This window comes from Saimiri boliviensis, chromosome X, assembly GCF_048565385.1.
Source record: "Saimiri boliviensis isolate mSaiBol1 chromosome X, mSaiBol1.pri, whole genome shotgun sequence".
NCBI lineage: Eukaryota > Metazoa > Chordata > Mammalia > Primates > Cebidae > Saimiri > Saimiri boliviensis.
This window is the reverse complement of record NC_133470.1, coordinates 111,253,122-111,267,014: the sequence shown is the minus strand read 5'-3', so window position 1 is coordinate 111,267,014 and position 13,893 is coordinate 111,253,122. Positions and strand designations below refer to the sequence as shown.

The 13,893-nt window shown below is 36.5% G+C and overlaps 1 protein-coding gene across 3 annotated transcripts in view; it reads right to left on the bottom strand.

Annotated features, from left to right (window-relative positions):
* TENM1 (teneurin transmembrane protein 1) overlaps nt 1–13,893 on the bottom strand; it is an 832,265-nt gene that overhangs the window by 595,817 nt on the left and 222,555 nt on the right. For all 3 annotated transcript variants that reach the window (XM_074391610.1, XM_074391609.1, XM_074391611.1), the window contains exon 3: nt 1,442–1,721. In XM_074391610.1, the coding sequence (XP_074247711.1) occupies nt 1,442–1,658 (217 nt within the window). In that variant the 5' untranslated portion in view covers nt 1,659–1,721. The remainder of the gene's footprint in view (nt 1–1,441; nt 1,722–13,893) is intronic.

The following is a 13,893-nucleotide window of genomic DNA, read 5'->3' as shown; positions in this document are numbered from 1 at the left end:
CTTGAAAGATGGTTGGGTATGAATAAAGAGAGATAGCAGAAAATTGTCTTCCAAGAAAGATTTGACAGCACAGCAAAAAGATTGAAAAGGGATGGAGTGAGATCCAGGTAGACCAGTTAAGAAACAAAAAACAATCTAGGTAAGATGTAATAAGAGTAATGATCATGGGAATGGAGAGGAGAAATGAATTTGAGAGATATAGACATTCACTCTGCTGGATGAGGAAAGTGATTAGATCAGAAAGTATGTGTGGTTGACTGGGAGAAGGGGAGCATCATTAACAGATATAGGTGATATAAGGAAGATGAGTGGGATTAGGAGTGTTAAAATGATTGCTTTCACTTTAGATAAATTGGTTTAGAAATGCTAGTGTATTATTCATTTGGAAATGTTGGGGAGCTTAACTGAAAATTTAAGACTAGAGTTTAGAAAGTAGGTTAGTTCTGAAGATAAATATTTGAAAGTCACTCAGATAGATGTGATCATTGAAGCCATCTGAGTAAAAAAGATTTTGGAGGGTTGGAGCAATAATTTTCAATCTTGAGAAGAAATCAAAATCCCCTGGGGTTTTTTAACCCACAAATGGGTCCCACCCCCAGGGTTTCTGACTCAGTACGTCTACAGTGGGGCTTGAGAATTTACATTCGAAAAAACGTTCTCAGGTTTTGCTGTTGCTGCTAGTCAAGTCCGCACTTGGAGAACCGAGATAATTAAGTTCATTATTTTTATCTCAGCATTAACTTATTCATAAAAAAAAACTTGTGCCAATGTCAACATCTTCTACATCATCAAAATAGTGTCTAACACAGCTTACCTATCAATTGAAACAGAAAATCATATTTCTACTAGCTTTTTTTTTTTCCTTTGGTTAGAAACAGTCTTGTCAATCCATAATTGAGAAACTAAGGCTACCCAAAGAACATGCTCCAAAATACGGCTATTGTAAGAAGGGTTCTAAAAAATTCTTACTTTCCTTTCAAACTGGGCTGCACAATGTTTCTACATTCTGGCGATAGACTGTCTGGAACCCTGTTTGGTGGTCTCCAGTAACCTGTTAGCTTTGTTAGCAACCAAATATTTATTTGAGACTTTTGTCCCATATAAGCAATGGCTTGAAAAGCACTTAGCTGTTTATTTTTCATTTTACGATAAATTATTTATCCTTCAGTCTGTAAATGACTATTTGTAGGATTAGACAAATTTTGAATGCTCTGATAAGAGGACTGTAGCATCCAAATTCATGCATAATCCGTAAAAAGCACATGTAACCTACAACCTCAGCTGGGCTGGCATATGAAATAGATTCTCCGAGCATATGTAAGCAGTGTGAATTATTAACCAGTTAACATCAGCAAATTTTTTTTTGAAACAAAAGTTTATGCACAATAAGCATTCTCTAATGCGAAATAATATTTGTTATAAAAATCTAATACAAACATACCTTGGGTAGATTTTTCTACTTCTTTCCTCTTTCTACTCTGGCTATTGTAATTCATCCTCAGCTCTTGGTTATACTCCTGCAGAGTTTCCCTGGAGTTGTATGACTGCCTTGGTTTTCTTCCATCTTCACTCTCGTCGGAAGAACTGGTGTAAGCTAGATCCATTTCATGCTTTACTTTTGATAGAGGCTGGTAGGGTTTGCAGTCAGTTTGCTCCATCTCTGATTAAGCAAGATCAGTGTCATGAAAAAAGGATGAGGAAGTCCTTGAATGCAAGCAGTTCTGGAAGAGAAAGGAAAAAACACAAGCCTTCTTAGATTTGTCCTTTTGCGAGGAAATGCATCTGGCAGATTCACAATTGGTCTTGATAATACTATCAAAGGAGCCAAGTAAAAGACAAACTAGATGACATGAAGCTAGCCGGAGGCAATAATAACACTCTGTGTTACATGCATACATTGTCAGGCATTAAGGATTAAGCTGGAGGTTGCAGCATCAGAAAATATTCAAGGTAAAAGAGAGTCAGCCTTCAAAAATATTTGTATTGGAATGCAAATAAAGGACAGCGTTATTCTACGGCGTGTGCGTGTTTTTAATGTTAAAATCAGTGGTTAGATTAAAAAACATTAGCGGATTTGAAAGTGGTGAGGAGTACAAAGATTAACCTAGCACATCCCACATTTGAAATGAAAACTGGTAAGAGCACTACATTCAGAAAGAACACATTCTCGCCTCTGGTTTAATATTACATTTAAGACAGGGGCTCTGAGGAAGGGAAGGATTCTAAAGTGAGAGAGCTCAGGAAATAAAGTGTCCTTGAGGGGGACTGAGCTCTTTGTGCTCATATGGTGGTTTTTGAGCCTCAGGCCTGCAGAGCATTTTTAATGAGTTAGGTGGTGGTAAATTTTTGTTCTTCATAGTACTGAGAGGACGTAAACAACGCTTCTGGTGAGTATACTGGTATAGGAACAGCAGGATCTAAATCGGTTTTAGAAATAGCAATTTTAAACTTCATGATAAATCACTGAAAGAACCCCCTTTCCCCAGAGAATGCTGAGCTAGGAGCCACTAAAGGTCTTAGGGCCAGTAGAAGCATTAACTGCTCTACTTAGCACAGAGAGTTTTGAGAAGACCAAGTGCCATCTGAACCGTCAAAGTCCTCCATAAAGTTAAAAGCCCTGTAAAAGTGTTCTTATTTTCATTCTTTACATTATTTCATCACCATTTCAGTCCACTGCTGCAGCTTTGCAACTTGGTCTTTTCATACAATGTTTAAAAATCTAGTTTGAAACCAATTAACTTTATGGTTTTATTTCGCATGAAATTGACTCCTTTATTTTTCTTCAGCTCTTCACCATGTGTATTTTCAAAGAAATCTATAGACTTCTAAATGGTGGCTCCTTTATTATGTACACTATCTCATATTTTGAAATTCCTGTTGCACTTATGGCAAGCACATAGAACACAGAAATCATTAAAAAAGGCTTATAGCTTTTCAAAGCATGATGCAGGCTGATTTTTAAAAAGGCTTATACATTTGGGTGATATGTTTTAAATGGTTCATATTGTTTTGTAGTATGAACAAAGTTTTACAAGTCAAGGTCTTCTTTCCCTAATCAAATGCTAAGGTCTTGAAGGCAGGATATGAGTCTTACATCTCTTTATATCCCCCAAACCACTAAGCATTACTCTAGGCACACACACAGTAGAAACTATTTAACTCCTGAACCTACAAACTGTCTTTGGAGACACGTAGCTTGGTTTGAACTAATACAAGAGATGAGCATGTTTAAAGAGAAAGCAGACACACACACATACACACACACACACACACGATTCAACAACAGTCTAATCTCATGCCAGTATATTGGCTTCATATACTGTCTACATACCCATAACTTCTCAGTTTACGGCTTCAGCATGGGTCTTTCCCCTGAGCCACAACTTTGAATAGCCAACTGCCTACTCAATATCTGTACTTGGTTATCTACGAGATATATCAAACATAATATGTTCAAAAGTGAGCTCCTAATTCCTACCCCTTCCCAAACCTAATCCTTTCATAGCATTCTTTATATTGGTATTAACAGATGGCCACAAGCCTCTTCTGTTTGCTCAGGCCAAAGAATCTGAAGTCATTCTTGACTCCTGTCTTTCACATCCCACATGTAATCCATCAGTAAATCCTATTGGTCCTACCTTTGAAATATATCCAGAAGCCAACCAGATCTCTTCAATTTCCCACGACCACATCAGTTCAAGCTATCATATACCTTCTGGATTATTGCAATTGTTTCTTAATTGGTCTCCTTCTTATACCACTGCCTTCCACACTGCACCCAGAATAAAACTTTTAAAATTTAAGTCGTATCACATCTCTCCTTTGCTGAGAAGCAGCAATGATATAATTTTTCTCAAATTAAAAGCCAAAAATTTTATAATGGCCTACAAGTTACATCCAAGGTGTACCTCCTTCTATTCTAAGCATCCCAAACTCATCTTTGGACATTTTTTTCTTACCTCATGTACCCTAGCTGCACTAACCCTCTTGCTGTTTGTGAAAACCCCCAGCATATGTGTGCCTCACAGCCTTTGCAACCTCCCATCAAAAAATACCAAAAAGTGATATGTCTCATTTTTCTTCTTGTCTTTCAAAGAACTTATTACCAAATTACACACTATATATTTTACTTACTTATTTATCATTTGCCATCTGTCTCTGCCCACTAAAAAATAAACTTCATGAAGGGAGGTATTTTTATCTCTTCTATTCATTGCTATGTCATTCAGAATAAACACAGTGCCTTGCTTATAGTAGATACCTGGTCAATACATGTTGAATTAATAAATAAACAATTGTTGAAAACTCCCAAGAGGGGCTGGAGAGAATGTGGAAATGTATAAACCATAGGCTCTGCTCCTGAGGAACTCACAGCTTAATATACGCAATAAGTAAACGACTCTACTACAAAGCAGAATGAAGTGGCTCTTGCACACAAAAAAGACAAATACAGTAATGTCTGAGAACTAAAGATGAAGATATTGGAAAAGGATGGCACTTGATTCAGCTAGCTGTCACCACAACCACTGAAATTCCGCTGAGTATCTATAAGGCCAGTTTTAATCTTTTTCTTCTTAGGTTTCCATGACATGACCTTCAGAAGGTGCTATGGAAACCTAAGAAGAAAGGTGGATAGTTGTCTGACTTTGCTCTAAACAGTGCAAAATGAGAACTGTATCAACAGCAGGCTTCCAGAGATGTAGTTTTGCAGCCAAGGATTAGGCTTTCACCCAGAAAAGGAGGTATCTATAAAATTCATCTAACGTCGAAACAGGTCTTTCCTTTCTACAAATGCCACAGCTTCCCTGGTCCATCCCATATTCAGCCATGTCTCTTCTTTTCATGGAACACTGACGATTCACACAGCTTTAATCTAGCCCTGAGAGCTTTCTTAAGCTATGTATGCCTATTTCAAACATAAAGTGGCCATCTTTACTTAAAGGTCCCTTAGGTATGGCAAGTCAGTATTTCCTCCCTCCCAAAATTCGTTCATGTTCTCAAACTTCCCATCTCTGTTAATGGCCACATTAGTAGTTCAAGTCAGAAACCTAGAACTGACTGCTCCTCCATCCACACAAGCATCTAAGTCATTGCTAGGTTACACTGCAATCTCCAGCTCTCTCATCCTTTCCATCCCAGTTGCCACTGCTTTAGCGGCGGGGTCATCATCAGAATGATCAATGTAAAGTTCTTTGGTGGCTGTGAGAGCTGAACTATAAAAGAAATGTATTCGTGCGCAAGATACTGGAAACAACAAGAGAACATAAATTTGACAAGGGTACTTGCATTATAAAAATATACAAAGATAGTCTCAAATTTGTAAGCTGTGAAAGAATATTAAATATTCAAAGTAGAGTTTAGGTAAATAAAAATGGTTGCTGAGTGGAAGAAAATGTATATACAGGAGCTTTGAAAACCTTGCTTAGTTTTCCTGTTAATGTAAAACAACACCAAAAAAATAAAATCTATTAATGAAAATACCAAAATCAAATTAAAAGGTAAAAATAATTCATCTAACTTCATTTCAACCAACACATACAGTTCTTTGTTCACTGAAGAATGAGAGTTTAACAAGTCAGTGTGGAGAACTGTTTTCCACATAAGGCCATTGACAATGAAAAAATAGCAATCAAAGACTTTATAACTAAAAAGAATAAAATACTTTGTTATAATATAAAGATTAATTGATATTACTTTATCTTCTAAAGTACACTTTCCATCTCTTTACTTGCTCTTTTAATCAAGACTTTGGCTTGCTCTGGTCAGAATTAACACACTCGGAGTATGGCCAGAATAACACTCCCTCTTAAGCTTCAGTTGATTATGAATGTACACTAATCTGAATGCCACTCAAACCTAACAATTTAAATTTAAAAATGAAAAATATCTCACTTTGAATGCTGAACATTGTGTTTTGGCAAATATGATTTATCATGTTAAAATCATCCTTATTTTTATGTATGGAAACCTAGACATTCTCTTTTCCCTCTATTACATTTATTTGTAACAGGGGTGGGAGGAGAGAGAGAGAGAGAGAGAGAGAGAGAGACTGAGACTTTTCTATAGCCATTATGAAACATTTTCAAATTTCTAATCATAGCTATTCATAGTCATGAATCAGGTAGGAATGTCATATCTATTCAAGGATATTGATTGTCCTTGGAAGCAATCTTCCTTTAAACCACAAAAGTGGTATAAACCAAGAGAAAATAATCCTTTCCTGATTCTTGATCCTCAATGATAACTTTTTGTCTTAAAATTTGTAACAGTGGATCCAGGTGACAAGGAAATCTTTCCTGCTCTCTCGAAGCATGTGATATGGAGGTGTACACAATTCTGTGTGCCTAGAGCTGTGAAATAGTAATTATGATATTTGTCAAAGGCTTGAGAAACAGAGCTTGAATTCACTAATAAATAGCTCATTTTTTCTAAAATAAGAAGGTAGAAAACATTAAGAAAAAGATTAATAATTTAAATCCAACAACAGTTGAAAGTGTAATAATCCTGAAAGAATGTTGTTCCAAATACTCTATGGTAAAGGATAGGCTCATATTTGCTTAATTGACTTTTTCATTCAGTGCCCTCCATGGCATCCTGAAGGTCCACAGTCAAGGAAATGTTGTTTAGACATGATGATGATATCGTCAACTCACAGAAAAACCAAATATACATATAATGCTATTCACATCCAAACAATATCATTTCTCTATGATGTTGATAATGATAAACTCTAAGACAAAGCAAATGTGTATGGAAAACACATGCTGCTATGGAACAGAGTGCAAAGCAAAGAAGTCAATTATCTTTCCTACTGCAGAAGATGCCTTCAGACAGTCCACAAAGCATGAATTCAATTGTCACCACCTGTGGCTTGCTCTTGTGTTTTAAATTCTCTACTTGCTAACAAGACAAACTCTAAGTGACTTTAGAAGAGAGCCATGGTGGAGATTTACCTTGGTTTATTTAGTCACTGTAAGGCTAGGGAGAGACAACTTAGTATGTGGAAATCACTGATCTCCCAGTGACAGAATTATCATGATAAAAGTAACAGCAGCAGCAGCTAACTCATAAAGTAGTTATCAGGTACCAGGTGCTATATTAGTGCTTTTCATACATTAACTCATTTAATTCTTATAGCACCCTGTGAGGTAGGTACTGTTTTTAATCCCCATTTTGCAGATAAAGAAAATCAAGAAATGGAGAAGTTAAGTTGCTTGCCAAGGTCACACACGTAGTAAATGGCAGGACCGAGATTTCAACTCTTACAGTCTGTCTCCAATGGCCCCACTCTTAACCACTCATCTACATTGCTTTTCAGAACATGTGGCAGAATGACCTTAGGAAAAATCACCTCTCCTCTCTCAGAGTATTGTTTCTCTAAATGTAAAATAAGGAGATTGGATTATCTCAAAGAACTCTTCCAACTCTAAAATTCTACAATTGTATATGAAATTGAATGAAAGTCTCGATTGATTTGCAAAAAACAAGATGATGACTGTGAGGGCCATGTTTACATTATTTATCATTCCTCCTCCTCTTCCCTTCCTTCCTTTCTCCTCCTGTCTCTCCTCGTAGCCCTCTCATACACACTCCAATGTACTATAGGATAGCTGAACTAAAATAGTGTTTTGAATCCGTGGGCATGAGTATATATCTATGCACTGGGGATAACCTTTCTTCCACTAGCCTTTTATTTTCTTTCCATTCTCAATCTCAATCACATACACTGCCCTCTCAAAATGGGAACCTGTTCCTCATTTACCCTCAGAAAATACAGTCTGGTCCTACTCATAGCAGCTGCTTTTAGTTTGGCACTTCCACGAAATAATCCCACTTCACCTCAGAAAACTAAATTAAAGGATACATAGAGCATTGCCTAAGGATACCAGGCCTTCATAGCACAACACATAGAGGAAATGAGGCCACACAGTGCCTGGGGAATAGCTAGCAAAGGAGGCTAGTACTCTTTGGAATTATTACAATAATTTTTCCTCAATAAGGACCTATTACATTAATGCAGATGGACTGATTCAGAAAACACTGGATTTAGGAAGCTCTTAAAAGAAAAGTGAAATTCTGACTGAGTCTTCTCTTACCTGTCTTTGCTTTTCTTTTTTTCTTTTCTTTTTTTTTTTTTTTTTTTTTTTTTTTTTGAGAAGGAGTTTTGCTCTTGTTGCCCAGTCTGGAGTGCAGTGGCGCAATCTCAGCTCACTGCAACCTCTGCCTCCTGGCTTCAAGCGATTCTCCTGCCTCAGCCTCCCGCGTAGCTGGGACTACAGGCATGTGCTACCATGCCCAGCTAATTTTGCATTTTTCAGTAGAGACAGGGATTCTCCATGTTGGTCAGGCTGGTCTCAAACTTCTGACCTCAGGTGATCCGCCCGCCTCAACCTGGGATTACAGGCATGAGCCACCATGTTCTCTGTTTTTCCAAGGAAGCACTTAACTAGTGAACTGCTGTGGCTGTGAGAACGTGAAAGCTATAAAAGTACATAATCACCTAATCTCCCCCATAATCCTATCAGCCTGTAAGAGTGACTGCTGTCATTCTGGTCCATTTCCCTCCAGTCATAATATGCACACAAATTTTTTCATGTTGCTTCCTTCACTCTAGATGATTTTCTGCATGTTTCTACACAATATCTATAACAATCATTTGTAATGGCTGCGTAGGGTGAAGGCCCCATAATTTACATATGCATTCCCCAATTGTTGGATATTTACACTCCTCCCTCACCATTTGCAAGTACTATAACTGAAGCCATATAAAGATACCATGAACATCTTCAATTTTTAAAATTATTTCCTTAGGGTAAATTCCAAGAAGTTGAATTAATGAGCCAAAAGGTTTGAATATTTTTGTGGCTTTAGGGGATTGCAATGATTTACACTGCCATTAGCAATGTGTGGGAACACTCTCGTCTTTCATTGTACCCTTGCCAGCTTTGAGCATTATTTTTAATGTCTATTTAAAATAAGTAAATTAATGGTGACTTCTTTTAGTTTGCATTTCCTTGATTATTAGTGAGGCTGAATATGTTTCTTGTGTTTGGTAGTTGTATTTCCTTGCTTATTAACTGTTTGTGGGGCTTTTGCACATTTAGTTATTGAGAACCCTTGTGAGTTAATCTCATATTTTTGTTAAAGCCTCAAAACTTTTTATAGACACCAATGCTGAGACAAGTGGAGAGGGTGAAGAATTAGTGAATGGAAAAGTTGGTGGTGTCACTGAGCTCCATAAAGAAACTCTAATGCAAATTATTTTGAAGGCTTACTCTCATTTAGTATTCACCATTGCTTCGAAGGGAATCTTGACTACAAATCTACCGCATAGATACCACACACATAGGTCTGAACAAAATTCTGTGGGACTGGCATTATATATATATATATAATGATTTTGAAGATTTATTGAGTATTTCACATGATCCCATTAGATAAATGGCAACAGCTTTGTGCCTTCCAAAATGAGGGCCCGGGAACTCTGATTCATATCTCAAATTCATTGGAGCAGAAATTTTTTGTAACTGTGTAAATACCTAGCATATTTCTATCCCTTAGTAATTTGCAAATAATATGCAATTCTGAGTTGCAGTAATACTTATCTCCATCACACCCTCTCTTTTGGAACTCCAACACCTTCTAAAGTAATTTCAAATTATCTTTTTCTTATTACTTCTCAATATCCTTTGTGGTGGATTATGTAGATCACCTCAACACTTCATATAGGAAACAATCTTCAAGGAAATTGAAGGTAACTTGATGTATAAAATATTTTTTACTCTTTAGAGAAGAACAATAGCTGCTTATTTCCACAAATAAACAATCATATTCAATTCATTTTTCTACAATGAAATCCACTGGGGTTTTGTAAATTTTATAGTAATTTTAGCATTAAAGTACTTATGCAAAATGTAGTATCAAATTTAATACAGTATCTTGAAAAGTAATAAGCTTTAAATATGGTATTATACAACCAAAGATATAACTTTCTTCTATAGTTTCCGAATAGCACATATTAATCATAGCTTTCTACTACCATTCATCTTCAACGGTAGCTAGTGAAATCAGCACAGTATCTGTAACCTCCTTAAATTTCATGTATAACCACTGGAAGCAGTAGCATTGCCACTGCTTACTACTGGAGACTCATTTTCAATTATGCTAATAATTAGACTGATAAGGAGCTAATCACATTAACATAACATATTCAACAAAGATACAGACCTTTTAGGAACTTAATTGCAGAGGTGGATTCAGGGGTTAACAATGATTGTTGGGATTTGTTACAAATATTTTGCTGCAGTGGGCAAATCATAACTATGCCAAAGGCAGCAGACTATATTAGAAAAATCCATATATAGGAGTTTTAAAAGGAGGCTCTAGACCCAACTTTATGACAAAATAGTGTGCCTTTATTTCATATCTATAAAGTGAGGTAAATACCTAATATCATTATTTGTATGAATCTCACAGGGTTGTCATGGCTAGCACATGAGAATAATTAGACTGAATGTTTTAAAAAAAAATACAAGTACAAGAGGAAAGCTTCCGGTATAAGTTCAAGTTGTCAGCTTTCTTAAATTCTACTACAAGTTATAATTATTAATATTATTTCATACTATACTGTTAATATTAATACTAATTATTTTTATTAGAATTAAAAGGACTAGAAAGAAGATACAGTTACTCTTTTAAGCAACTTTCATCTATAATCACATTTAATCCTCAAAAATTTTATGATGAGATGTTTCCTCATTTTACAGGTGAGGAAACAGAAGCACAGAGAAGTTAAGTAATTTCATCAAGATCACACAGCTAGTGGAGCTAGAATTCAGATCCAAAAAGTCTGGCTCCAGAGCCTGTACTCTTAATTTCTTTGCTTTATGGCAGTCACAGGATCTCTAAATTAAGGCTCAAAGAAAGCTGCCGGAATCAGTGTAGGAAACTCAGGTAAGATTTTCAGGTGCAACATGGAAAGATACTAAGAAGACTTTAGATCCTACAGAGCATCTGAAAAAGTATTTGGCCTTGGTTATGTAACCAAGAAAATAAGCTTGTTGGACAAGGTTGGCATAACGAGATAACGAGGCTCAGAAAAAAGGGAGTCTACATTCAGTTTCATTCATAGCGTCCTATGATCCTAAGACACTATGAATGAAACCAGAAAAACTATGAAGACAACGCTGTTCTGCAAGGTTATTAGGTGTCAGTCTATAACACAATTTCTCCCACCTGCCATATTTCTCACTTACTACATAACCAGATGAAAGAGGGCTAGAATTGACTTGGTGTTGTTGGGTCAATGTGTAATCAGTTTGATACAGATCTCTGTACCATTCCAGGTTGCAAGCAGGAAATTTGCTGACTCCCTCAGCCTCCCTACCAGTAAACACTCAGGAATAACACAGCACGGATGGAACTTTAATTTTCTCCTTTGTGATTCCCTCTTCTAATATCCAAATTTTCACATTCACCTACGTGCAGTAATACAATGTAATTGCAAATGGGTTGCTGCCATAGAGAATAGGGTTGGCATAATGCAGCAGAAAGGGCACTGAAACTTGGACTCAGGAAGTCCAAGATTGGGCCCATTGTGTCACAAACTGTATGATATTGGATAAATCAGTTAACTTCCCTTCCTTCTGCATACTAAAGATTCAATGCCCTTTCTCCCTCAGACTGCTGGCAGATAACTCAAATAAAAGAATACACATGAAAAAGTCATGTAAACCATAGGCAATTTATACAGTTATGATTATTAATACCTTTTGTGATTGAAAATGTATCAAAATGGGGCTATCTATTGTTTTGAGAAAATATCATTCAGGGAGTCAATGCTTATAAGAGATGTTATGGGCCATACTAAAATAATGAAGGGCTAGATCAAATCACTGACCTCCTTGCTTTGTTTTTGTTGGTTTCTTTACTATTTCTTTTTCTAAATAGCATTATTGAGTTTAATTTTCATAAATACGATTCACCCATTTTATGTATAAAATTCAATGATTTGGGTTCCATTTACAGAGTTGTGAAACCATTACCACCATCCAGTTTTAAAACATTTCCTTCACTCTACAAATAATTCCCACTGCATCTATTAAGCAGTCATTCCCAATATGCTTCTTTCTCAACTCCTGGCAACGACGAATCTACTTTCTGTCTCTATGGATTTGCCTGTTCTGGACATTTTCTGTAAATTAAATTAAATCATACAATATATGGTCTCTTCCACCTACCTTGAGGTTATCCATATAATAGTGTGTATCAGTATTTCATGTCCTTTTAAATTTCTGAGTATAATCCTTTTTACATGTTGTGTTACTCTGCCTCTTTCTCTGTCACATTATACATGTGTTGATATGCTTGATGTTGTCCCAGATGTCTTTGAGGCTCTGTTCAGTGGTGTGTGTGTGTGTGTGTGTGTGTGTGTGTGTGTGAGTGAGATCTTTTTCCTCTCTGTTTTTCAGATTGGATAATATCTATAGATCAATGTTCAAGTTAGCTGATTGTTTCCTTTGTCATATTCAACCTGCTGTTGATTCTCTCTAGTGAATTTTTCATTTAAATTATGATACTTTTCAATCCTAGAATTTCCAGTTAGTTCTTTTCATGATTTCTACTTCTTTCTTGAAAATCAATAATTTGGTCATTTTTGTCATACTTTCCATTAAGTCTTTATTGATGGTTTATTATACTAGTCTGAACATATTTAGTCTGAATATATTATACTAGTGTGAACATATTTATAATAGCCGCTTTGTCTGTTAATTGCAAAAGCTGGAGACACTCAGAGACAGTTTATAGTGACTGTTTTTTGTTGTTTTACTGATGATGGTTTATACTCTCTTATTTATTTGTGTATCTCATAGTGTTTTTTATGTTGAAAACTGGATGTTTTAGATAATATAATATAGCGACTCTGGATTCTGATTTTTTCTCCCTGAAGGTTATTGTTACATTTTGTCTGTTTCTTTATTTAGTCACTTGCCTGGGCTATATCTGTGAAATATGTCCCTCTACGATATGTGGTTACTGATTTCCTTCATCAATTTTTCTGTTATATTCTTTTTAAGTCTGGTTTCCTAAGGGTCACTCCTGTGTCCTTGCAGCATTGTGGCTGGCCAATGATTATACAGAAATCACGTGCACCCATCTTGAGCAGATATGTATGTGTTCTATTCTCTGACAATGGATCTGTGTATGGGAATGAGAGCTCACTCAATGTCGATGACATTTTCATATTTGCCCTGCCCCTTTTATTATCCACAGAGCTTTTCATGTCTCCACTGTGCACTGTCTTCAGGGTTGAGCAGCAGTGTGTGGCAGGCGTAAGCCCTCTTAGGTCTCCACTGTCTGCTGCACATCAGCTCAGCCTCAGTCAGAAACATGCTTTTCTCAATCACAATCACAACCTCAGCTTAGCAGAACTGCTAGCCTTTCCCACTGGCCCAACTTTGAGATTGAAACATCTACCAACAATGTCACTGGTTGTGGGCCTCATTCACCTCTTCACAAGTGAACTATTTTCAACCATGCCAATGCAGCTACAATTCTTACAGCCTGCCCCACCACAGCAGAACCTTGGCATTGGCCAAGCTCAGAGTCAAAGGTGGGGATCAAGAACAGTCCCAGGCCTAATCATCATAGATTCCCCCTTTTATTACCCATAGTCCAATAGCTTATTCAAATAAAAATGCTTCTTGAATTGTTGTAGGCCTTTCGTTGATTCCCAGGTACTTAAGGGTTGTTTTTGTCAATTCATTGAGCTTCATAATTATTTTGGGAAGTTCATTTGTAGATTACCTCACTAGACTACAATCAGAAGTTCTGCCCAAATAACTGGTTTTTAATGGCAGGATTTTATAGAAATGGTATACATTAGGGATTTTT